The 25,425-nt window shown below is 49.7% G+C and overlaps 1 protein-coding gene across 1 annotated transcript; it reads left to right on the forward strand.

The window, feature by feature from the left end:
- Positions 1-9,881: 9,881 nt before the first annotated feature.
- Positions 9,882-22,367, forward strand: LOC116957344 (E3 ubiquitin/ISG15 ligase TRIM25-like). Its single transcript, XM_032979449.2, has 6 exons — positions 9,882-10,780; positions 12,967-13,062; positions 13,899-14,132; positions 15,752-15,774; positions 16,766-16,860; positions 21,712-22,367. The coding sequence occupies exons 1-6, from the start codon at positions 10,220-10,222 to the stop codon at positions 22,260-22,262; spliced, it is 1,560 nt and encodes a 519-aa protein (XP_032835340.2). The 5' UTR covers positions 9,882-10,219; the 3' UTR covers positions 22,263-22,367.
- Positions 22,368-25,425: the final 3,058 nt, after the last annotated feature.

Below are 25,425 nucleotides of genomic sequence, written 5' to 3' on the forward strand. Positions count from 1 at the left end.
TCTGGATCCATGACGTCAAGCTATGACGTCATCCCACTCTGCTTTCCTGCCGATGACCTCACTTCCTCCCACTACTCCTCTACATCAGTGCAAAGTGTAGTAGAAAGCAGTGCATAGTGTAGTGTATTGTATAGCAGTTTATAGTGTAGTGTATCGTAGTATATAGTGTAGTGCATATCAGTGTATAGTGTAGTGTATAGTATAGTGTAGTGTATTGTGTAGTGTATTGTGTAGTGTATCGTAGTGCATAGTGTAGTGTACAGCAGTGTATAGTGTAGTACTGTAGTGTATCATAGTATATAGTGTAGTGTATAGCAGTGTATAGTGTAGTATATAGTATAGTTGTGTATAGCAGTGTAGAGTATTGTGTCACATAGTACAAATAAATGACAAAGGAAAATACAATGGACGGTGGTGTCCACCTGCATAGGGAAATTGGGTGATTTAAACTTAGAAACACCTGCAGCAAACAAAGTGTGAATCACCACCAGAGACTAGAGGGTGAATGGAGGATAACACGAGGCATCTCCGCTCTCGAGCTCCAGCCAGCAGGGAAAGAGAGCAGCACCCAGAAACCGGCCACGCTTCTAGCTTGGACACCCGGTGGGGAGCAGGGAAGGGGCAGAGGAGCACAAGGAGGCTGCCTCTGACACCTCCCTATGGCGGAAAGGAGCCAACAGGCGCCGGCTCGCTTCCTTTCCTCTGACGACGACGGTGTCAGGCCGGCGGTGTTCCATGTCGCACGGCGTGAAGCTTCACCCTGACGTCGGGTTGCTTGTGAAAGTAGCCCAAAGCAGACGGTAAACGTCATCTGAGCCTCAAAGTGCCTTAAGGGAGTGTGAGCGTCGGCTCAGGTGTGATTGTCGGGATGAAGGGGTCATCCTGTGTATCGGGAGCGCACCGCGTTTGCCCAGAGATCCGCTACGGCGTGAAAGGCGGCAGGGTGGCTAGTCTACGAATTAAAGACAAACCAACCCTCTAGAATCGCCTCAAAGTTTTGGTATTGATTGCGCTCTCGCTAGACTCGACCCACACTATACACGGGCGTGACTTGGCTCACCAAAAATATAGTGGCCGCGATACAGGTGAGCTTGGAGAAGTAGGCAAGAACCAAAGTAACACATTGTAGTGTATAGTGGTGTAGTGTATAGTGTAGTAGTGTGTTATATTATGTTGTGTGTGTGGTGGTGGTGGTGCTGTGTGAGGTGGTGGGGAGTACGTGTGGAAGTGAGTGTGTGCGAAGTTAGGTACTCATAGTCTGTTGTGGACTATACAGAGGGATCATCATCTGTGCATTTATGTGTAGTGACTGACTCAGAGACACTAAGAGTAGGAGGCACTTATTAACACGGCCATAACAGTTAACACTTGGTAACTAAGGTTCTCAATCAGGACAGCTGGTAGACTGCCTGACTGGCGACGCCGAGATGGTGAAGACGGAGACGATGGTGAAGACTCCAGCAGCATGACGGGGATCCCACTCCAAACGACAGCCCCGAGGTCCCCTCCCGGGGCCTCTCTTATACTGCCAGCGAGGCCTGGCTCTGCCCCCGGCCACGCCCCCTTCTGGAAACTACTAGCGGGTTCTCAATGTGCCCCTTCCATAACCTTTCCCCTAGATCCCTCTCTGGTCTATCACGTGACCTGCTGTCAGTCAGAGCTGCTGTGAGCTGCAGATCCCCTTCCCTGTCAGCAGCCAGTGCTATGCCGCTATGTGACCGATTCTATGTCACTACACTAGTGTCGTGTATAGTAGTGTATAGTAGTGTAGTGCATAGTAGTGTAGTGCATAGTAGTATAGTGTATAGTAGTGTAGTGTATAGTAGTGCAGTGTATAGTAGTGTAGTGTATAGTAGTGTAGTGTATAGTAGTGTAGTGTATAGTAGTATAGTGTATAGTAGTGTAGTGTATAGTAGTGTAGTGTATAGTAGTGTAGTGTATAGTAGTGTAGTGTATAGTAGTGTATAGTAGTGTAGTGTATAGTAGTGTAGTGTATAGTAGTGTAGTGTGTAGTAGTGTATAGTAGTGTAGTGTATAGTAGTGTAGTTTATAGTAGTGTATAGTGTAGTGTATAGTAGTGTAGTGTATAGTAGCGTAGTGTAGAACTCCTCCCCAAAGATCATCTCTGTTAACGACTAATCGCTTAAGGACGTGTCTCCATAGAGCACAATGTGTTCACTTATCGACCATTCCCCTGTTGACGACGGGCTGTTGTAGGTATTTGTTTATAATATTGTTAGTATCTTCATTTATTCATATCCATTGTTTAAATACTATAAAGTACGCTTTTGGGTGAAAAAGGGTAACTTTCCAAGCAATCAGAACAATTAAGCCTTTAACGGGTATTTCATATACACGCTTAACGAGCAAATCACTTAACGACCGGTTTCGTAGGGCAACTTAACATCGTTAGAGGAGGGGTTCTCCTGTACTACTATGACGACCCTGCACTACTATACACTACACTATACACTACACTATACACTACACTACTACACACTACACTACTATACACTACACTATTATACACTACACACTACACCAGGGGTCGGGAACCTTTTTGACTAAGAGAGCCATGAAAGCAAAAAATTTGGAAATTTATTTCAGTGAGAGCCATATAATATATTTTAAAAGTTAATTCAACTAAATGTCAGTATAATAAGCCTCTGAATTTATTCTTTTAAATAATGTTGTTATAACACTCACCATTAATGCGACTTCTGGTGCTGCATGGATTTGCTGATGTCTTTGTAGTCGGGTTGGTACTTGGTGAGGTTAAGCTTCATGCAAGCGTTGAGGCTTTCATCCGTTAAACGTGATCGTAGGTTGGACTTGATGTTTTTAAGATGTGAGAATGACTGCTCACATGCATACGTAGATCCAAACATGGTCAATACAGCAATACTCACACGCTGCAGTGTGTGGTATGTGACAGGAAGCGCGTTCCAAGTTTTGAGAATCAGCTGGTCTTCGGGTTGGAGTTTTTTCATTTCTGTCCACATGTGCTTGCTCGCCAACTCCGCTTTCTGTCGTGTGATTCTTTCCAAATCTTCATTCAGTGACTTGAACTTATTCACCCACATGTCTGAGGCCTTCAGGTCAGCCACTTCTGCTTCAAAATCTCTGACGGAGACACCAGGGATGTAATTCAGGTCGGCTGTGTTCAGTGAACACTCGTTTGGATGGGTGATGAACTTAAAAAGACGAGTGTGCTCACGAAATTCTCCAAAGCGTGCTTTGAAGGACTGTAGGAGACTGGATGTGCAGCCAGCTAGCTGGTGGAGATCAAGGTTTTGAATGGGCTCACTTGCTGTGCATGCATCTTTAAATTGGCTCAGTTTTTCAAAATGTAGTAAACGACCTGTTTCAAGATCCGTGATGAAAAGCTCCAGCTTGTTTTCAAAAGCAAATACAGCTTGTTGAAGGGATAACACTGTATTTCCAATGCCTTGCATTTTCACGTTGAGCTGGTTCAGATGTTCAGTCAGATCTACGAGATAGTAAAACTTGAGGAGCCACTCGGTGTCGGCTAGCTCAGGATGCCCGACGCCTTTCATTTCAAGGAAAGTCCGGATTTCGTTCAGGCAAGCCGCAAAACGGCTAAGCACCTTCCCTCTTGACAACCAACGCACATTGCTGTGCAAAAGCAGACCAGGATAGTTATTTACAACTTCATCCAGCAGTGTTTTAAACTGGCGATCATTTAAGGCTCGGGCAACAATAAAGTTGATCACACGAATGACCAGCGACATCACTTCGCCAAACTGCCTGTCACACATCTGAGCACAAAGTGCCTCCTGGTGTATAATGCAATGGAAACTTAGGATGGGTCTATTTTCATGTTCACGGAGAAGCGCCACAAATCCTTTGTTTTTCCCCACCATACACGGAGCACCATCAGTACACACTGAGAGAAGTTTATCCATAGGTAGACTTTTTTCTTGAGCAAACTCCATGAAAGACTTGAATAAATCCTCACCTCTTGTGGACCCTTTTAATGGCAGAACAGCAAGACTTTCTTCGCGCAGTGTGTCACCAACAGCATATCTTGCAATCACGCTGAACTGCGACAAATGGCTCACGTCTGTTGACTCATCCAAAGCCAGAGAAAAGAACGGCGCTGCATTTATGTCCTTCACTTGCGTTTCCTCCACTTTGTTTGCCATCACGATGGTACGATCATGAACAGTTCTTGCCGACAGAGGCATGTCTTGTATCCGTTTGATTATCTTGTCTTTGTTCGGAAGATCATCAAAAAGTTCATTGGCTACATCCAGCATGAACGTTTTAGCATACTCGCCATCTGTGAATGGTTTTCCGTTCCTCACTATTGCTAAAGAACCAGCAAAGCTAGCCGAATTATAGTCACCTTGCCGGGTCCATACGCGGAGTTGCTGCTGGCTAGCTTGCACCCTGCTCAGCTCTTGGCACGCTTTCTTTCTGCTGTCTCCCGCAGGGTATTTTGATGCAAAGGTAGCGTGGCGCGTGTCGAAGTGCCGCTTTACATTCGACCGTTTCAACGATGTAATTTTGTCATTGCAAATTAGACACACCGCAGAACCCGCTCTCTCCACAAAGGCGAATTCTTCGGTCCATTCGTCCTGAAATGTACGATACTCGTCGTCTTTTTTTCTTTTCGCCATCTTCTTCGTCGAAGGGTTAGCTTTGAGCTAATGACCGAGCAGACGCAGTCTCAGACTGATTCAAAAGGGGGCGTTTACCTGTTTTACCCAGCAACGGCAAACGTAGGCCAGTATCATCCAATTAAAATAATGGACAATTGCTCCTGCAGCCCTGAACAGGACATGCACAGTGAAAAATCGATGGATGGATTAAAAGAATATTTTGTTTTATCTGCGAGCCATATGCAATCATCAAAAGAGCCACATCTGGCTCGCGAGCCATAGGTTCCCGACCCCTGCACTACACTATACACTACACTATACACTACACTATACACCACACTAGTATACAGAGGAGGGGTTCTGCTGCATGAGGGGCTGGGGTGGTCGTCGTTCACCGGGGTCAGGTGGCGGGGGGGTGGGGGGGGCTCCTGCAGGGGAGCGGCTGCTGTTGTGTGGGCGAGTCGGTGGCTGGGACTGTTGTCGCGATGGGATGTTGCTGGCACTGCTGCTGCTGCTGCTGCCGTTGTAACAGGCGAGTCGGTGCCCGGTGCTGCTGGTGCGTGGAGCAGCTGTGTGCGGTGCTGCCGTGCGGGCGTGGCAGTGACCGAGACGGGAGCTGGGTGGAGTTACTCAGAGCGCTGTTGAGAGCAACCAACCAAGTCCCGAGACTGTGGCTGCGTTGATCCATTAAAGGGCGCCGTTGTGAGTGCGAGCCAAGGTTCAGGCTGATGCTGCGTTGAATCCTGGGAGTTGTGGTGCCGCCGCAGCAGAGCCGCTCCGTCGGGGCCGTACCCACCGCCGTGACGCCGCCACCAGGGAGTGTCGACGCCGACGCTACGCGCCCTCGCCGCCCCCCAACCCCCCTCCCCCCCACATGGATACATGCACACCCCACACACGCATGCCCCATAGAGGGCCCGCGGGGTGGGTCACCTGGCCGACAGGTTTTCATCCAGAAGCCCCTAATGGGATCAAGCGTCATGGTTTCCTGCGGCCGGGGAATTGGGCGACCTACCCCTGAGGCTGACCAGCACCGCGGCGCCGTGGCCTGATATTATAATTACATAGCCACGGCAGGGGGCTGTAAAGCCACCGCAGATGGGATCACACACACAGTGCTGGCGAGTAGGATGATGAACAGAAAGCGAACGTCTGAGAAACCACTGCGGTGACGTCACCAGAGCTGTGATCCAAAGGCGGGAAAACCCAGACCTCCGATTGGACAGGGGGGGCACAGAGTACGGGAACAGCGGGACGCCTTTGTTATAGGTAGGATTAGGATCCAAATAACAACGGGACAGGAACACCCCGACATCTGAATGGACAGGGCGGCACGAGTGCGGAAGCAACTGAATGTCTTTGTTATAGGCGGGATCGGGGATCAGATCGAAATATCAAAGGGACAGGAATAGCCAGGCCTCTGAATGAACAGGGCAGCATGGATGCGAGAGCAACTGAATGCCTTTTGTTATAGGTGGGATTACGGATCCGCATATCAAAGGGCACGGGTGCACGAGTGCGGGCGCCGCGGAATGCCTTTGTGATAGGGAGGATGAAATGAGGAGGTTGGGGCAGTGAGACAGAGTTCTTCCAGTCATCAAGGTCCACGGAACCGGCCGTTCGAATCGTCCATGTGACGAGCTTCAGCGCAGCCAGGCACAATCCTCCATGGAGATGACTCACAGCATCACCCTCCCACAGCGTCAAGCGCGTCAGGTTGAGAGTCAGGTGAGTGCGGGCTAATTGATCAGAAGGAAGAAAGCGGAGAGGCAGGCGGGATAGATTGAGCCTGGGATTCCCGAAGGATAGGCTAGGAGGGCCTGCTGACTCACACAGACACGTAGTTTAGCGGGATATTCGCGGGGAATAAAACCGCTAATAGAGGATACAACTGTGTCATGGTCGCTGTGAGTATGAAGAGGGAGGTGGAGTGTTTTGCGCTCGTGCGCATACGCGGCTGTTTGCGGCGAATAAGGGAGTGTAGCATCTGGTGATCGCGTGCACACACGATTGTTTACAACGAGGCGGAGTGCTTAGCATGCGCGTGCCTACGCGGCTGTTTACGGGAGTGCTTGGCGTTCACGTGCCCGTGCGGCTGTTTACGGGAGTACTTAGCATTCGCGTACCTGTGTGACTGTTCACGGGAGGGTCTTGCGGGCGCGTGCATGCGCGGTTGTTTTTAGCAAAACAGGGAGCCAAGCGCCTAGTGTGCGCGTACACGCGCGGCTGTTTAAACGGCCCTTCAAATCGCAGCGGAGCGACTCCCCCCAATCAGCGGCCCGCGCACGGCAGACACCCCTGCCCCCTCACCCCCGACCCAAACTCCCTCGCGTGTGATTGGTGTACGGGGCTGGGCAGGTAGCAGCGTCGGGCTTTTTATTGCCAGGGCTCGTAGAGCAGGTGTGTGAGGGAGTCACACATCAGCGCGCCGTACCCGTTTGTTCCCGTGCGGGACGGGGTTTTGCTTGGCGGGCGCACCCACAGCAGTACGTCCGCCACCGAGCAGCGTAGCACATCGGAAGCGTAGAGTAGACGGCCCCACTAATTGAGCCATGCTTACGCGGTCGACAACACAGTCAGGGGCACAGGGGGGCGAGGAATTGGGGGTCGGTAGCCCGAACCCGACAGAACAGCCAGGGGGCAGTGGTATAACTGCGACAGAGGAGACGGGGGATGGCGGGGTTAGGACGGTGGAGGCGGGTGGCAGCACCCGCAGTAGTACGAATGTAACGGGGGAGTCGGGGAACAACGGCCCCGACAATTCGGTGATGGCGGGGGGCAGCAACCCCCGCAGAGTGCTGCACTACCGTTGCTTCCTGGGGGGGATGCCCGAGGCTGAACGCGACTTCGAGATTGAATGTTGGTGGGCTTCTGTCACGTTGCCTCGTCACCTGGAAGCGGAGCGCGCGTCAGGGTTGTGGTGCGGACGGTCGCCGCGGAGTTCTGCGATCGTCGACGCGCTGTGGGGTCGCCGTGTTAAGCCGGTGGACTTACGGGGTTATGTAAACGTGAGCTGTTACTGTTGTCGGGAGTTTTGAAGAATTGGTTGCACTTGGTTGTCAATATATTTTTATCTGCCACAGTTGGTTCACGTCCTTGAGCAAATTGTTTCAATAGTGCTTGACGAATCGAGGCATAATGAATAAATTCCCAATCTTGTTAAGATTCTCGGTATTCCTGATCGAGTTATTGTCCTTTTTGTCGCCATTAAAGCAAGGTTGAAAAACCCGCGATGGTACCTTATAACAAAATTATTAAGGGAATTGCACGGCAGAGAAAATGGATCCTAACTCATTTCTCGCTCTCTCACGTAGACAAAAGAGCGACCCTCACAATTAGCGTGGCCACGATAGCGATTCGGGTCCCATTTTGTAGCTGCTCACTTAGAGCTATAAATGCCCTGATAGTGCATTGCCTTTGCACTATTCGCCTTTTGGCGTTCTCTGGTCTGAGACTGGTGAGACTAGGCCCTAAAGAAAGCTGTATCTGTAGTTGGCCAATCCGTTTAAAAGACAATGCATCATATATTAACACAGCCATGTTTGTTTGTATGTTCGCTACAAGTGCCATGTGTTGTTAATGCAGTAATTGATTCCTTGCAAAATGTATCTATTGGTGTTTGAACATCTGAACACAACTCCTGTTTAATTGCCAGAAAGGATACCACCTATTCTTAGTTTTCATACTTTCATCCTAGCAAAAAGGTATCCCATGATGTAGCTGCTCACCCCGAACTCTAAATGCTCTAATCCGTGCACTGTCTTTGTACTGTTTGTTTTTTGCGTTGTTCTCTGGTCTACAAACGCTGGTGGTGAGACTAGGCCATAAAGAAGACTGCTGCCTCTGGTGTAGGCCAATCAGCTTCAAATACAATGCCTACATATTATCAGAGGATGTTTTGTTTGTATATTCACCACAATCACTGTGTGTGGCTAATACAGACATTATTCCTTGTTAAGGTTTCTGTTTGGTGTTTTAACATCTTAACACAACTGCTGTTTTATTGCCAGAAAGGGTAAAACTTATTCTTATATTTTGATACTGGCAAGAGAGGTTCAATGAGGTGTTGAGATGTTCAACATACAATTGCTGCCTGTTGCAAGGAGTAAAGTCTGCATTAACCACACAAACTTATTTGCTGTTCAAACACCAGAACACAACTCCTGTTTTATTGCCATGAAGGTAAAACCTATCATTATTATCTTCACACACTTTTATACTGGCAAAAAAGGTCCTATTTAGGTTTTTACGCGCTGATGTTGATGTGTTACAGCCGCACTACCCCTGGGGCGCCTGCCCCCCGCCCACATGAGCAGGTCACGGTGCTCGGTTCAGCAAAGGGCCTCGCCCGGTGGTTTGTGGCTCCACAAACTGGGCTCTGAGCCACAGCCACGTGACCGAGTTAAACACGGCAACTCCCACCGGAGTCTCACAGCTCCACCAGCTAGACCCTGAGCCCCAGCCACGTGACCGAGTTAAACATGGCAACTCCCACCTGTGTCTCACAGCTCCACCAGCTGGACCCTGAGCCCCAGCCACGTGACCAAGTTAAACACGGCAACTCCCACCGGTGTCTCACAGCTCCACCAGCTGGACCCTGAGCCCCAGCCACGTGACCGAGTTAAACACGGCAACTCCCACCGGTGTCTCACAGCTCCACCAGCTGGACCTTGAGCCACAGCCACGTGACCGAGTTAAACACAGCAACTCCCACCAGTGTCTCACAGCTCCACCAGCTGGACCCTCAGCCCCAGCCACGTGACCGAGTTAAACACGGCAACTTCCACCGGTGTCTCACAGCTCCACCATCTCGTACGCGACTTTGAGACAGGAACAAATTATTTTCATGAAGTAGTTTAAAGTGTTACACTTAAAACAAAAAAAGGTGAAGCTGAAAGACGAAGATAACAACAACAATCTCGTGGAGTATAGCGGCAGGGAGCAACGCGTTTACGAGCAGCGTTCCCCTGCCAGTTCAGCTGAGATGAGTTGTGGTGAGGTGAGTTGAGGTGAGGTGAGTTGAGATGAGGTGAGTTCTTGTGAGTTGAGTTGGTGAGTTGAGTTGAGGTGAGTTGAGGTTAGTTGAGGTGAGTTGAGGAGAGATGAGATGAGGTGAGCTGGGGTGAGGTGAGTTGAGGATGAATGAGGTGAGTTGAGGTGAATTGACATGAGGTAAGGTTAGTTGTTTTGAGGTGAGATGAGTTGAGGTGAGTTGAGGTGAGTTGAGATGAGGTGAGTGAGGATGATGATTTTAGACAAGGTGATCCGAAGTTTTATTTTTTAAGCTACCCATGCAGTGGAGGCGTCTGTACTCGCTCACACGTCAACACATTCCAGGGCACGCCTTGTGATATGCAAATCAAACTGAAAGTCTTCCTACTTCCTTGTCACCTATTTACGTGGCTTGTTCCTCGTTTAGCGTCTCAGACGCAGCCAGCGATTGCCTGAGAAACTAACAGAGACTGCCTGAGCTACAGAGACTGCCTGAGCTACATCCAGAGACTGCCTGAGCTACAGCCAGCGACTGCCTGAGCTACATTCAGTGGCTGCCTGAGCTACATCCAGCGCCCGTCTCTGAGTGGAGCCACGGGGTCATGGCGAGAACAGCTCCCCGTGGTCACGAGGCTCCAGAGGAGTTGACCTGCACCATCTGCCTGGACACCTTCTGCTGCCCCTGCACGCTCAGCTGCGGCCACTCGTTCTGCTTCAAGTGCGTGGAGGGCGCCTGGGATATGGCCAAGTCCTTCTCCTGCCCACAGTGCCGAGTGACTTTCCCTCATAGGCCTCAGCTGAACAAGAACTTCACGCTCGCCAGCCTGGTGGAGCAGCGCAGTGCCACAGAGAAAATGGTCACCGTGGTCTTGTGTGATTTCTGCAACAATGGCACGACAGCTGCCTCGAAGACCTGCCTCAGGTGTGATATGTCATACTGTGTGACTCATGTAAAGCCTCATCAGGAGAACCCGAAGTTCAAGGACCACATTCTCGTGGCTCCAACCACGAATTCTGAGGACCGCAAATGCAAGAAACACAGAGAGGAGATTAAGTTTTACTGCCGACAGGACAAAGGCTTGGTCTGCACAACCTGCATCATCGCAGGAGAACACAAGGGTCACGATGTGGCTACGCTGGAGGATGAGCACAAGACACGGGAGGTGAGACGGTCTGCGTGTGTGAGCGGGAGCCTCTCCTGCGTGAAGTCATCATTTCCCAGCATGAACTGAACAATAATTTAGAACTAAATATCATTCGTCTCTCAACTGGCCATTGTTCCTTAACATTTTAACAACTTTGATTGAATACAAAGTATGCTGAGGTTGTCATCGTACATAAATAATACATCCGCAAGTTATTACCAATCCTGTTTTATGGCAAAATTATAAATGTGCTCTTAGTATATTTTATAAAACTGATGGAATTTTATGTGTACAACGTGTTCTCAAAATGACGAGAGTGCATAGACTGTGGTTTGTATACAAAAAAGTGGTTTGTGGTAGAGAGAAGCATTCCCCAAAATGTAAACAAAATGTAAAACGACTGGGACTAGTGCTCACTGCTTGGAAGCCTCGTGCCGTTCTGTCCCAGTGTAGCGCCGCACTCTACAGCAGCTACCGGGTCACTGGACTTGGCGTTTCAGAAATGTCGCGTGATTTTGACAGACCAAGTATTTCGTGACCGTATTTATATTTTCATCAAGATCCTCTCTACCGAATTTCTGTGACAATCAACAGTGCAATGGCAGCCCCTCCTTGTACCATGTAAAACTAAACTAAAACATTTTTTTTTTACCAAGTGAAACTCACAGAGCTATGTAACTGGCAACCTGGCCACAAATGACAGCTCAACGAAGTAGATTATCAGGTCTAAATGTATAGCAGCCAAATACTCTAAACGCACCTTCCTAAACCGGAGGACCCAGAGAAAAATCCAAGCTACCATGGAGAGTGACATGCAAACTGCATATATACAGGTGTAGTGATATAGAATGGATTACTACAGCGCGTAGCACTAAGTACAGTAGAATGAGGAAATATGGGTGGAGAGGCGAGCACACCATGAAGTACCACACAGTGGGTCACTAGGGTGCGTGGTACTGTGTGCTAGCAGAGAGAGGCTGATGAGTCATACCGACAGAGGACAACGTGGTGCGGGCTACTGGCAGAAGGGGGCATATGAGGACGAGTCACCCCAGCCTCGGGTGAAACACGTGATGGGCCGTTGTGAGGTATGTGGGGCCAAGGTGACCTATGGGACACGGGAAGTGTAGACGGGAATCTTCCGGAGAGTTCCTGAAGGAAGCGTGGTTAAGGGCGGAGCCGGGCAGGTGGCACGTGCAAGATAGCCTGGAACCTTCAGGAATGTTCCAGGAGAGGGCGCAGCCGAGAACGGAGCTAGGCCGCACTGAGAGAGATTAAAGGGAAACAAAATGCAGACAGCCCAGATCAAAGATCGGGGCTGTCTGCAGGCGAAGTGAACCCAAGGTGCTATGTCTTCGTCTGCATCTCTCACGTCGTGGGTCAGACAGCACGTTGGCTGCTCTGACCCGTTTATAGTTATCCTGTGTGTAACGGTGTGTAGGAGATAGGCATATTGTAGTCCCGTGTGTAACGGTGTGTAAGAGATAGGCATATTGTAGTCCCGTGTGTAACGGTGTTATATAGTGTAGAATAAACAATGTTGCCTCCTAACTAGTGTCTCGAAAGTGACTCACTACACAGGTATCAGGGTCGGATTCGAACCCACAACCTCCTGTATAGCAGGCAAGGCAGATAACATTTTGCCACTCCGGTGCCCTGTCCAACCACTACTCAGCCCCGCCCACTAATCGGGTAGCCCTGCCCACTACTTGGGTAGCCCCACCCACTACTCCAGTCGCCCCGTCCACTACTCCAGTAGCCCTGCCCACTGCACATGTAGCCCCACCCACCACATAGGTAGCTCAACCCACTACTCAGTTAGCCCTACCCACCACTCGGTTAGCCCTTCCCACCACTTGGGTAACCCCGCTCATTACTCGGGTAGCCCCACCCACTACTCCAGTAGCCACGCCCACTGCTCAGGTAACCCTGCCCACTGCTCAGGTAGCCCCACCCGCCGCTTAGGTAGCTCCACCCACTACTCAGCACCGCCCACTACTCAGAAAACGCCACCCACTACTCAGGTAGCCCTGAACACGTTTGAGCTCCTCGTGAAATCAGTTCCCTGCAGCCTTTGCTCCCCCAGCCTCCATCGTTTCACCGGGGCTACTGCCCCCATCAGTGTGGAGGGGTTCACGTGGAGTGGGGTTGAGAGGGGATGCTCAGAGAGTGAGTGGAGTCTCTCCTAATGATGTCTCTCACAGAAACAAGTGGGAGAGGAGACGCGGGCGGTGGAGGAGAAAAGGAGGGAGGCGGAGGAGTCTGTGAGGCGGATGGAGGCAGCTAGCAGGGATGTGCAGGTACCGTGACTCTGTTACCCCGTGACTCCACTCTGAGTAGGTTTTGTGATGGAGGACAACTCCATTCATTCACGTGGACTTCCATTGGCTCTAAACACATTGTGGGACTAAAAACACAACCGTTAATACGCCTCAATAATCAGGACGAACAACGAGGTGGTTCTCATCTCCACTGAGAAACTCAATCAGTGATGGAAATTCCACATTCCCATATCTCCATAGAACTTAACACTTCAACGTCTGTTATCTATATTGATCAGATGAGGTGCTACATACCTATTATCCAATAATCTGGTGGCAGAGTAAGCGGATCACACGTAGACTATTGTACACCATCTTACTAAAATCAATCAGGCGTTAGGTTGGCCAGGTGGCAGGATAGCAAGTCGTTTCATGATCCCATCTCTTCATCCATACATATGCGGGTTTCTCTCACATTCAAAACATGAATTGAAAGAGGAATTGGCCAAACTTCCCAATTCCTTATGGCTCCTCTTGTTGAAGATAAATTACAGATTTTCCTTCGCTTCATGCAAAGGTAAACAAAGCATTGTCTTGATAGCCTTGCGCAATGATAATGGCAAAGATGCTAAATGTACTCATGATGGTATTTGATAATGCCATTGCCTCACAGCCTTGACCAGTCATGGCGAATCGTGTTATACTGAAAATTCACAGTGGCGTTATCAGAGGCAGAGGAAGAAGAAGGCCTCTATGCTGCAGACTTGTATCACTGTCTGGACACCTTCACAGTTGTACTCGGGTCACACCTCAATGTCATTTCACAATAGACCAGACATGTAATGAACAGAGGTGGTATTGCTTTCTCTTTACAGGGATCCATGACAGATGAAAAGGCCTCAATCTCGGTCAGATTCGCCTGCGCGAGAGCAGCGTTGGATGCAGAGGAGAAGGCGGCTTTAGAGCAAGCGGAGCAGAAAGGGCGCGAGCTGCTGTCCCAGATCGAGAAGAAAATCGCTCACGACCAGCGCGAGATCACCGAGCTCCAGGCAGCAGTCACTCGCCTGCAGGCCCTAGCGCAGGAGAGGGACTCGCTCGCGTTCCTGCAGGTGAGCGCTGAGTCTCCAGTGTCGCTATTGACCACGGAGCCCTCTCACCAGCAGCAGCAGCCTAGGGAGGCTCCTGAATGAGAGCTTGCATCCACTGGGCTTGAGAACACAGCTCCACTCATGGACTTCACAGCTCCAGTGGCTGCCATGTGGAAGCCCAGCTCATATTTTCTCAGTTAAATTAATATTCTCTCTCCTGTCCTTTAGCAGATTCCCGTTAAGTTTGTTTTATTGTGAATATAAACTAAATGTATTGGAATTGTACTTTTTGATTTAAAGCTTTCGTGACTGCAGTGATTCGTATTCTTGGTTCTTTCGGTAAAGTCACGTTGAAGGAAAACAATAAAATAATAAAATATATATAAAACAATAAAATTCTCACAACGTTTCGACTACAACACAAGCAGTCATCATCAGGTGTGAAATCCAACGGCAAGAACATTTGAAAGAAGTGTCGGTTTGTATTTATTTATTAACGTTAGCACCACAGATAGCGATTTGACAGTTTGTTTAGATGGACGAGTCCATCTATGTTCGGAAAAGAGGAGGGGGGAGACGAAAAATTAGTGTATGCTGTCTGAAAGCCACTGTAAGCGTGAACAATCAATTAAGACCCGAAATGGTTTATCAAATCCTTCCAATGATTGCTAAGCCAGAATCCATCTTCTCGGTTGAAATTGTCTCTGTGTTTGTATATGTGGATAGCATCATGAACGAATCTCTCATGGTAGCCAGATGTCTTGCAAAGAACCTCTGTCTTGGAGAAGTCAATGTCATGTGAGCCTACTGAATTATAACAGTGATCTGCCATGGCCACTACCGTGTTTAAGGTCTGCTTTGTGTTCACGAATCCGATCCGAGACATGTCGTTTGGTTTCTCCGGACATACAGTACCCTGGTGTCTACAAACTAAGTTGCCTCTGTGGTAGTAGTTACATCGGAGAAACCAAACGACATGTCTCGGACCGCATTCGTGAACACAAAGCAGACCTTAAACACGGTAGGACCAACACATCGGATTGTCTTGATTATTGCTGATACCCTTGTGTATTGTCCACCACTTCTGCAAGAGCTGCCATGTGTGCATTGACGACATAAATTACCAGTACTCAGTTAAATCTCAACACAGATTCATATCAACCCGTCTCACTCTGAAATAGTTGCCCAGCAAATCAGTGTTGGTCCTCATAGGGGTGGCGAGATGTTAACTACCTCGCCTGGTATCAAATCGGGGATTGGATCCCAACCCTGACGTCCTCATATATTTGGGGTTGTCATGTCTCTTTCCTTGGGGTCCTGCAGAATTTCCCTACACATTTGAAAACGTGCGTTTAGAGTAATGGGCTGCTATAAATTTCCATCATTTGTGGCCAGGTCGCTTCTTAAAAAGAGCTGTACAGCTCCGTAGGCCTTACCTGGAAAAATAAAAATAGTTTATAGTTGACTATCAACCGGTCTCACTCTGAAATATTTGCCCCGTAAGTCAGTGTTGGTTATCATGTGGTCATAAGCCAAGACTTTGGGGTTTATATTCTACCCACGGTGTTGCAGTGGAAACTCCACTAATCACAAGGGAATCGAGGTAGAGTCACAGTAACGCATCTCTCTCTCTCCCATAGGGGCACCTGGAGGAGACGTGCAGGTAAAAGACAACAATCACTCACGACTCGACACACGAGAACATGGGACTGAGTGTGGGGCGCGGACAGTGAGACATTGGCTGTTTGTGGGGATGCTGTGTGTGGTGATGGTGTTTGTGCTGATGGTGTGTGTGGTGATGATGTATGATGATGGTGTGTGGTGATGATGTGTGTGATGATGCTGTTTGTGCTGATGGTGTGTGTGATGATGGTGTGTGTGATGATGGTGTGTGGTGATGCTGTGTGTGATGATGGTGTGTGTGATGATGCTGTGTGTGATGATGGTGTGTGTGGTGATGCTGTGTGTGGTGATATTTGTATGTGATGAGGCAGTGTGTGGTGATATTTGTATGTGATGAGGCAGTGTGTGGTGATACTGTGTGATGCTGCTGTATGTGATGATGCTATGTTTGGTGATAGTAATGCTGCGTGTGATGATGGTGTGTGTGGTAAAGCTGTGTGATGATAGTAATGCCATGTGGTAATTCTGTAATTGTGATATGAGTGATGATGCACATCATTAGACTTCCTTTGCCAGTACCAAAATATACGAATAGGGGTTTTCCCTTTTTCTCTGGCAACAATGCTTGTGGTCAAAATGCAAACAAAAAACACTGATAATATATGCATTGTCCTTGAAACTGATTGGTCCACACCAGAGACGGCTTCTTTTGAGCCTCGTATCAATTGTTGCTAGACCAGATGACGCCAAAAGGCGTACAGCTCAAAGACAATGCTCAAAGACGTGTGTTTTTGGTTTGCATTTTGACCACACGTATTGTGGTTAATGCAGACATTATTCCTCGTAAAAATGTTTCAGTTTTGTTGCCAGAAAAAAGGGGAAAATCCCTATTATTATGAGTGATGATGCTTTGCGTGATGACACTCGATATGATGGAGCTGTGATGATCCCACGTGTGAAGATGCTGTGATGATCCTGTGAGTGACGATGCTCTATGTGAAACAGTAGCCATGTCTGTTCTGCTTTCACAGGACAGGGAGTGTTACAGCAGCTCCACCCTCAACTCCCAGCCAAGAGGACATTGCCTCGCTTAAAGGCACTGAGGGAACTGTGGCCAAACGCCTGTGTGAGTTGTTCATTGTGAAACATGGGTGATGGGGCCATCTTCACAATAAATTATCCCCGTGTGTGTGCACGAGGACGATACAGCCTCAAATAATTACCTGGTGTTGTGAGTAAACATCACCACTAGGCAGACAAAGGTGGCCAGGCGTAATGCTGGCAACCCAACCCCTCATGTGCCGTGCCAGCTTTTAAAGGTATTGATTTGTCCTGACAGTCTGTTAAGGCTACACTCAGGATATTTGTCTTTGTTTACATTTTGGAAACAAATACGGTGTTTAAACAAAATCGCCACTAGGGAAAAAATGATGGCCTGGCGTGGTGCTTGCCACCCACCTCTTCGTGTTTCGTGCCGGCCTTCATAGATGCTCGCTAACAGCACTTGCCCCAATGGTCTGTTAAGGTTACACAGGGATCTTAGTCTTTTTCACATCTCATGCCAGAACCCTACTGAACAGAGCCATGAGACTCAGTGTGGCATTCTTTTGTAAAAATCAACATTATGAGTCAGGGGTAATTGTGATATTGAGAGGTAGTGGCCTTTGAATGTGTCTGTGCATTTGTGGGTGGGGGGAGTGGTCGCATAGTGGTTAGCACACTGCACTACAAACCTAATTGCCTAGCTCTGATAATTATCAGCCATAGCTAACATCAGTGGCAGGTGATATCTTATCCAGTCCTGGACCTCTACTAGGCAGTTTAAACCTCAAATAAGTTCCTAATGCTGGTAATGGTCGTAATGATGATGATAGTGGTCGAGATGAGGAAGGTGGTAAGGATAGTGGTGCATCGGCCAGTCATCTCAGTGGACCCATGGCATCTGGGTCTGTCCCATGACCTCCTGCCAGTGGGCGTTCTACACTTTACGTGGCCTCAACGTGCACATAGCCTGGCACAAGCGCCGTGGTGATGTCACCACCACTTAGTGGCGAATGGCGGTTGTTGTTGGTAGTAATGATGCTGATGTTGGTGATAATGTGAGTGATGGGAATGATAGTCCCTGTAAAACAACCCCCTACCTCCTCATGGTGCCGGACGGGCAACGCTGTCATGGGCAGTGCCATGGGGGGAGGACCAATTCAGATTGGCCTCTCCTCTCATGGCATTTGTAACCACCACAGCGGCCAAATGGGGGTTCTGGATGGGTGCAAGGGGCTGGTAACCCCTCCACCTTCAATTAACTACCACTAAACTACGACGGAAAAATGTAATTAATAAGCTTGTGCCTTGGGCATAAGCTTATTACAACAAAACACCACTACGTGTGGCCACGTGGAATGTTTGAACGCTCACTGCAGAGGGGAGGCTGCCACTCCTTTGTCGGGAGTTGGACCGGTACCGCCTGGATCTCTGTGGCATTCAGGAGGTCCGGTGGACCGGCTCTGGTTCCTGCCACCATGAGGGGTGGACAGTCCTCTTCTCGGGGCAGGAGACTGCCAAACAACAGGGAGTGGCTCTTTTTCTGAACAAAATAATTAAGGGGGCGTGGGAGCGTGGCAGTGAGGTGTGGGAGGCTGCAAGCCCCAGGCTACTTTTGGCTCGCCTTCCCATCAACCAGAGGCGATGAGTGGTGGTCATGGTTACTTATGCCCCCACTGAAGACGAACATCCGTGGAGGGATGCAGGCAAGGCCGATAAGTCAGATGCCTTCTATGACCTTCTGTCACAGGTGCTAGCTAAAGTGGCCCCTTCGGATAGAGTCATCTTGTTGGGTGACTTCAATGCCTGAGTTGGTCATGATGCTGGCACTTGATCTGGAGTGATTGGAAGGCATGGGCCAGATCAGCTCAATAACAATGGCAGGAGGCTGCTATATTTTTGTAAAGCCCATGGGCTTGTAATTACCAACACGCTGTTCCAGCATCGGCGCATCCACACAACATCATGGATGCATGCCGGGTCCAAGCAAGAACATCTGCTGAACTATATAGTGACGGATCAGCGGATGTGGGCCCATGTCCTTGACACCAGTACCTATCGTGGAGCTGATCTGCCCACTGACCATCAACTTATCATCTGTAAGATGCGCCTGCTATTCTTCCACTCCAGTCGTGGGTGTACACCCAGGACCCCACTCAAACCCTTAGTGGCATGGTCTCAGCTAGCTGATGAAAGTTGCAAGTGAGATTTTAATCATCGCTTGCAGCTGGGGTTGGCATCGTCCCCCACTCCTCCTGATGTCGAGGGGAAATGGGCGAGGTTTAGGACTGTGGCTCATGAAGCTGTAATGGCTGCTTTGGGTACACGGTCCAGACCTCCCCAGAGACCCTGGCTGACAGAGGAGGTGTTCAGGCTGGCTGAGAAAAAGCGACAGGCCCACTCTCATCGGCTACAGCATCCCACGTCGGAGAATGAGGAGGCTTACCGCAGCCTTTACTCGGAGGTTTGGAGAGCCGTGAGGTGCTGCAAGGATGGGTGGTGGTCGCGGGTTGCTGAGGAGTTGGAGTCTGCCTCAATGGCCCGCGATCACAAATCGCTCCTTAATTCCATCCAAAAAGTAACCTGCAGCGCCACAGCTATTACCATCATTGGGGCAAAGAACAGTGATCCAATCTCCGACCCCCAGGAACAGGTTTGCAGATTTGCTGAGCATTTTTGTGAGGTCCTGGGGGAGGGGACATCAACGTGGGACAAAGTGGGGATGATTCTGCTGAGGCTGCGGTGCCTTAAATATTGGAGGAAGAAGTCACGCCCTGTGAGTGGCTGGCTGAGGTGCCATCTGTTAAGAGGGTAATGAGGGCGATCCAGGAAAGGCACCGGGCAGAGATGATCTTCCTAGCGAAATGCTGAAGGAGGGTGGCGTTTGTGCACAGACTGCCCTAAATGACATCATAACAACAATCTGAATCACTAGATGATTTCCGCAGGATTGGAAGGATGCGCTGGTGGTCCCCCTCTTTAAGAAGGGGTACAGCACAGACTGTAACAACTACAGGGGCATCTCACTCCTCAGTGTGCCGGGAAAGGTCCTGGCAAGGAACATTCAACATCGGCTTGCTATGCACGTTGATACCATCAGTAGGCCTGGGCTCTGGATTGTTTTTCGTGCTTTCGGAGTCCCTGACCCTCTGCTCACGATCATTAAGGACCTTCATGATGGTGAGCGGGCCCAGGTAAAACTACGTGGCCGTTAGTCGGAGCCATTCCCTGTACACCTTGGGGTGCGACATTGATGTCCTCTAGCTCCCACATTATTTAACATCTATTTCAACCACGTAGTTCGTGAAGCCTTCAATAGCTGTACCGGAGGAATTATCCATCAGGTACAGATACAATGGGAGGCTGATCGATGACCGGGTGCGGTCAAGGGATGGCTCCTATTGCTCAACCTTGTTATGTAGTATGCCCATGATCTGGTAATTGCTACTCACTCAGAGGACGAGTTGGAGGCGCTGCTGCTGAACCTGGAGCTTGCCACTAAGAGGTCGGGCCTTACCATCAGCCCCACAAAACTAAGCACCTGCCTGGGTATTTTGCACCATCGGACACTACACACCCACAACTCCCAATTGGTGATGGGGCAGTTGTGCAGAGAGTGGAGAGTTTCCCATACCTGGGCCGGCTCCGGTTTAACAGTAGAGGTCTCACTCCGAATCAGTCGAGCGGCATTATCTTTTCATCGGTTGCGTAACATTGTGTGGAAGCTACCTGGTCTGTCACTCCGCAAGAAGCTTCAGCTCTTCTCGGCCAAAGTCATTCCCTCCCTTCTCTATGCTTGCGACACGTGAACCCCCCTAATGGAACATCTTCGCCGGTTAGAGACATTTAGGCTGGCCTGCCTACAATCCATCCTGGGTTTAATCAGGCTGGATTGTGTGAGGAGCTCACAAATCCTTGAAAGATCTGGACAAAGTTCCATCGGTGAGCTCCTGCAGCAGGCAAGGCTGCTTTGGCTGGGCCATGTAGCCCGCATGCCCAGCCACCGCATGCCTAAACAGATTTTGTTCGGCTGGATCGAGGGAGCTAAATTGGCGTGGCACGGGCTAGAGAAGAGATGGAGTGATGTGGTAAAGGAGAATGTGGAGCTGACTGGACTTGCCGATGACTGGTACCAGCGGTGTCAAGATCGGCCTCTGTGGAGGAGCCTCGTGAAGGACGCTGCTACTGGGCAGTTGGAGGCAGTCGCCCTCCAACAACAACAGAGAGCGAAGGAGCGATGCTCACAACAACGAGCGGAGCGCCGGGTGGCTAAAACACAGCAAGTTGGCACAGTAGGGGGCACAGGTGGTGCATCAGACAGTCATCTCAGTCAGTCGACCTGTGGCACCTGGTTCTGCCCCGTGACCTCCTGCCAGCAGGCGTTCGATACTTCCTCAAAGTGCACATAGCCTGGCACAAGCGTCATGGTGACGTCACCGCCACTTAGTGGCGAATGGCGGTTGTTGTTGTTGATGGGAATGGTGATGGCATTGGTGAGTGATGGTGTTGGTCGTGGTGATGGCAGTGATGGTTGTGATGATGGTAATGATGGTGACATTGGTGATAATATAGGTGGTGATGGTTGTGATGGTTTTGCTGATGGAGCTGATGGTAGTAGTGATGATATTGGTTACGGTGATAATGGTAGTGATGGTCGTGATGATGGTTTTGATGGTCGTTGTGATGGTTATAATGATGCTGGTCGTGTTGGTGATGAAGATGTTAGAGATGGTGGTGATGTTCATAGTGTTGATGATGGTGGTGATGGTACTGTTTATGTTGTCATCTATGATATTGATGGCAAGAATGGTTGGTGATGGTGATGTTTGTAATGTTCCTGTTGATGGTAAACATGATGGTTGGTGATGTTGATGATGGTGGTGAATGATGGTGATAATGGTGTTCTATAGTGACGTTGTCATCGCTGTTGTCACAGATGGACGCTCACTGACTCTGGACACAAACTCAGCTCATGACCAACTCCAGATCTCTTCTGATCTTAGGACGATGACAGGAGTCCTTGCCTCCCAGGGTCGCCCCTATCACCCACACCGGTTTGATGGCTGTGCACAAGCCCTGTGCTGTGAGAGCTTCTCGTCGGGCCACCACTACTGGGAGGTGGACGTGGGGGACACGCGGTGGTGGCAGGTTGGAGTTGCGTACGGGACGATCCCACGGAAAGGGAGTGGTGCTGCACAGCAGCTGGGAGAGACCGACGTGTCCTGGTGTTTAGAGAAATGTGACGACAACTTTTCGGTGGGTCATGGTGGAGTGAAGACTGCACTGTCGGTAATGGGGGCCCCCTCCCCCCGCAGAATCGGACTTCACCTGCACTGGGAGGGGGGGCTCCTGGCGTTTTGCCGTGCCGACTCCATGGAGGTGATCCACGAGGTTCGGCAGATATTCTTACAGCCTCTCTACCCTGCAATGTGTGTGGGGTATTTTAATGATCGATTAGAGATCGTGGATCTGAGTCGTGCATCGTGAGGATGAGAGATAGAAACCCAAGAAACCGAGACAGAAACCCGAGAAACGGAGGAAAGGGGGGATGGTGAGGAGAGGGTGAAGTGAGGGGAAGAGTGGAACGGAGGGTGAGGCAAGGTGAGGGGAGAATGGAGGGGAAGGTGAGGGAAGGGGACGAGTGAGCGTGGTGGTGGTGAGGAGAGGATGGGAAGGAGGGGGTAGAGGGGGGGATGAGAGGGGAGGCTATGGAGAGGGCTTAGGAGGGAGGGGAACGTGGAATGGAGGGTGAGGTAAGTTGAACTTTAGGGGAGGGTGGAGTGATGGGAGGGTGAGGTGAAAATTGAGGGGTGAGGTGAGCATGGAGGGGGAGGGTGAGGGGGGAGGGTGAGGTTCAGGTTGGTGTGTGTGAACGATGTCACCAGTGTAGTACAAATCGCCGGTGCGGAAGTTTGAGGGATTTTAATGAAATCTGAGTGGGGAATCAGCGCAGACCCAGAGTCCGTGTGGCCGCTCCTTCACCTGCTGTGCGCGCTCGTGTCACCACACCTCCTCATCCCTGCGATTCACCATCATCACCCCATTACCATCACTTTCTTCATAACCAACAGCATCACAAACAGCATTATCACCACCACCATCACTATCATCATCCACCATCACCATCGTGATTACGGTCAACGCAACCAAAACCAACAATCTCCATCACCAACAATCATCACAATAATCACAATCCTCATTACCATCGTCATCAATATCACAAACCACCATAATCATCACCATTATCACATCCACCATCACGACCATCGTCACTATCAATAACCGTGAAAACCTCCATCACCCTCATCACCATTATCACCATCTCCCTCATCACCATCATCATCATCGCTACTACCACCACTATCATCATCACTACCACCATGATGACCACCATCATTATCATCACCATCAGCAGCCTCGTCACCACCTACATCACTACCACCATTATCACCATCACCATTCTTACCATCATCACAACCATCACCATCACCATTACTATCATCGTCACCACTACCATCATCATCTTCCTCTTCCAAATCCCTTATCTCCACATGAAACACTAAAAACATAATACACACCGCGTATCGTTTAACTCATCCCATCAGTCGCAGGCACGGCCTTCTGGGAGTGCCTAATTGAAGCGGCATTTGGTTCAACGCAAGCAACACTCTGGGCCGGTTTCGACATTCAATGTCTCATCAGCAGCAGAGTCAGGCTTTGCCTAAACCAAGGCTCACGAACAGCCCAGATGTTTATACGCAAGGACCAGTTTCAACATTCAGTGTCTCATCAGCATTGGAGTTAGGCTTGCGTGAAGCAATGCTGGCGAGCTGCCCAGATGTCTACCCAGGGCCACCCGTCGCGGCGTCCAATGCGACGTAACGACGACTCCCACAGACATCTCCGACAGCCCACTCCTCCCGGCCCCCCACCCCACGGCTCCTGTGTTTGTGGTCGCGGAAGCGGACCGGTAGCCGCTGCAAGCTGCGCAAGGCGTAATGTGTTCAAAATGGTTAACCTGCCGGATCATCCGGGCAGCTGCATTCTGCACTCACTGGAGTGTCTGCACCAGTCCAAGTGGAAGCTCTGCATCATAATCCAGGCGTGTTGAGACAAAGGCATGGACTAAAGATTACAGGTCTGGGGTAGAAAGGAGCGGGCACAACCCTCGAAGTGTTTGTAGGTGGTAGAGATCTACTATGGACGTAGCTATGAGCTGCAAGCGCACAGTCAATGTCTGATCGAACAGCACACCGAGGTGGCATACCTTGGACAAACGGAGAGGGCGAGCTCTGCTAATCAGTGGAGGATCGATGTGGCCTTGCCACGCTCGCAGACGCTGCTCTGAACCAACTATGTCTTGCCCAGGTTTAGCTGCAGCCATACTCTTTGGTTCTTTTGGTAAAGTCATGTAGGTATAAAACAAAATAAAATAAATCCCGACGTTTTGGAAGCAACGCAAGCATCCGTCATCAGATGGGACAGCCACATCAAGAAACAAATTACTGCAGTGGGCGAAAGAGCCACTTGTGACAAGAGGCTATATAAGGCAAGAGAGGGGGGAGGAGCCAGGGAGGAGAGATAGAGATGGTGGGGGTGTGGCGTAGGGGGAGTGGCGTTCTGCCACTTGTGCGGCAAAAAAAAACGCTGCTACTTGCACCGCAAGCACGACACAATGCCCGGACTGGGCAGTGAGCGGGCCTGGGGGGTAGAAGACTGAAGACACTGGAGATGTGAATATGAAAGGCAAACTATAAAGCAGTTAAGGTTTTACCTGGTTAATAACATCCTTCCAATGATTGCTCAATTTGTATCCATCTTCTCGGTTGAAGTTATGTCTATATTTATACGTCTGGATGGCTTCATGAACAAACCTTTGATAGTGGCCTGACGGTTTGCAGAGCACCTTGGTCTCGGAAAAAAACAATATCATGAGAGCCCACAGCCACGGCGGAGGAGTTCGGCCGTGTTTCAGATCTGTCTTGTGCTCGCAAATACGGTCCGATATATGTCGTTTCGTTTCCCCAATGTAACAATCACCAAAAGTGCAACTTAGTTTGTAGACTCCAGGGTATTGCATGTCAGGAATGACATCCTTCACGGATGGGATTAGATCACGGATCTTGTGTACTGGACCTGGATCTTGTGTTTGTTTAAGATTTTGGAAATCTTTTTAGTAACGCCTGCTATGTATGGTAATGTGATGGTTTTGTTCGGCGTCTCAGGGGGTTGTTTCTCCAAGGTTGGAGAAACAGCTTTGCGGATAATGCGGTCCGAATATCCATTCATCTTAAAAGCCTGGTGTATGTGTTCCAATTCACTGGCTAGGTGGTGTTGGTCAGAAATGCAGTGGGCCTTATGGTGTAGTGTTTTGATAAGGAAATTCTGCTTCATAGTTTGCCTTCATATCTGCATCTCCAGTGTCTTCAGCCTTCTACCCCCCAGGCCCGCTCACTGCCCAGCCCCGGCATTGTGTCTTGCTTGCGGTGCAACTAGCAGCATTTTTTTTTGCCGCACAAGCGGCAGAACGCCACTCCCCCTACGCCACACCCCCACCTTCTCTATCTCTCCTCCCTGGCTCCACCCCCCTCTCTTGCCTTATATAGCCTCTTGTCACAAGCAGCTCTTTTGCCCACTGCAGCAATTTGTT

Source organism: Petromyzon marinus, chromosome 72, assembly GCF_048934315.1.
Source record: "Petromyzon marinus isolate PM22_M1 ecotype Great Lakes invasive population chromosome 72, UKy_Petmar_22M1.pri1.0, whole genome shotgun sequence".
Lineage (NCBI taxonomy): Eukaryota > Metazoa > Chordata > Hyperoartia > Petromyzontiformes > Petromyzontidae > Petromyzon > Petromyzon marinus.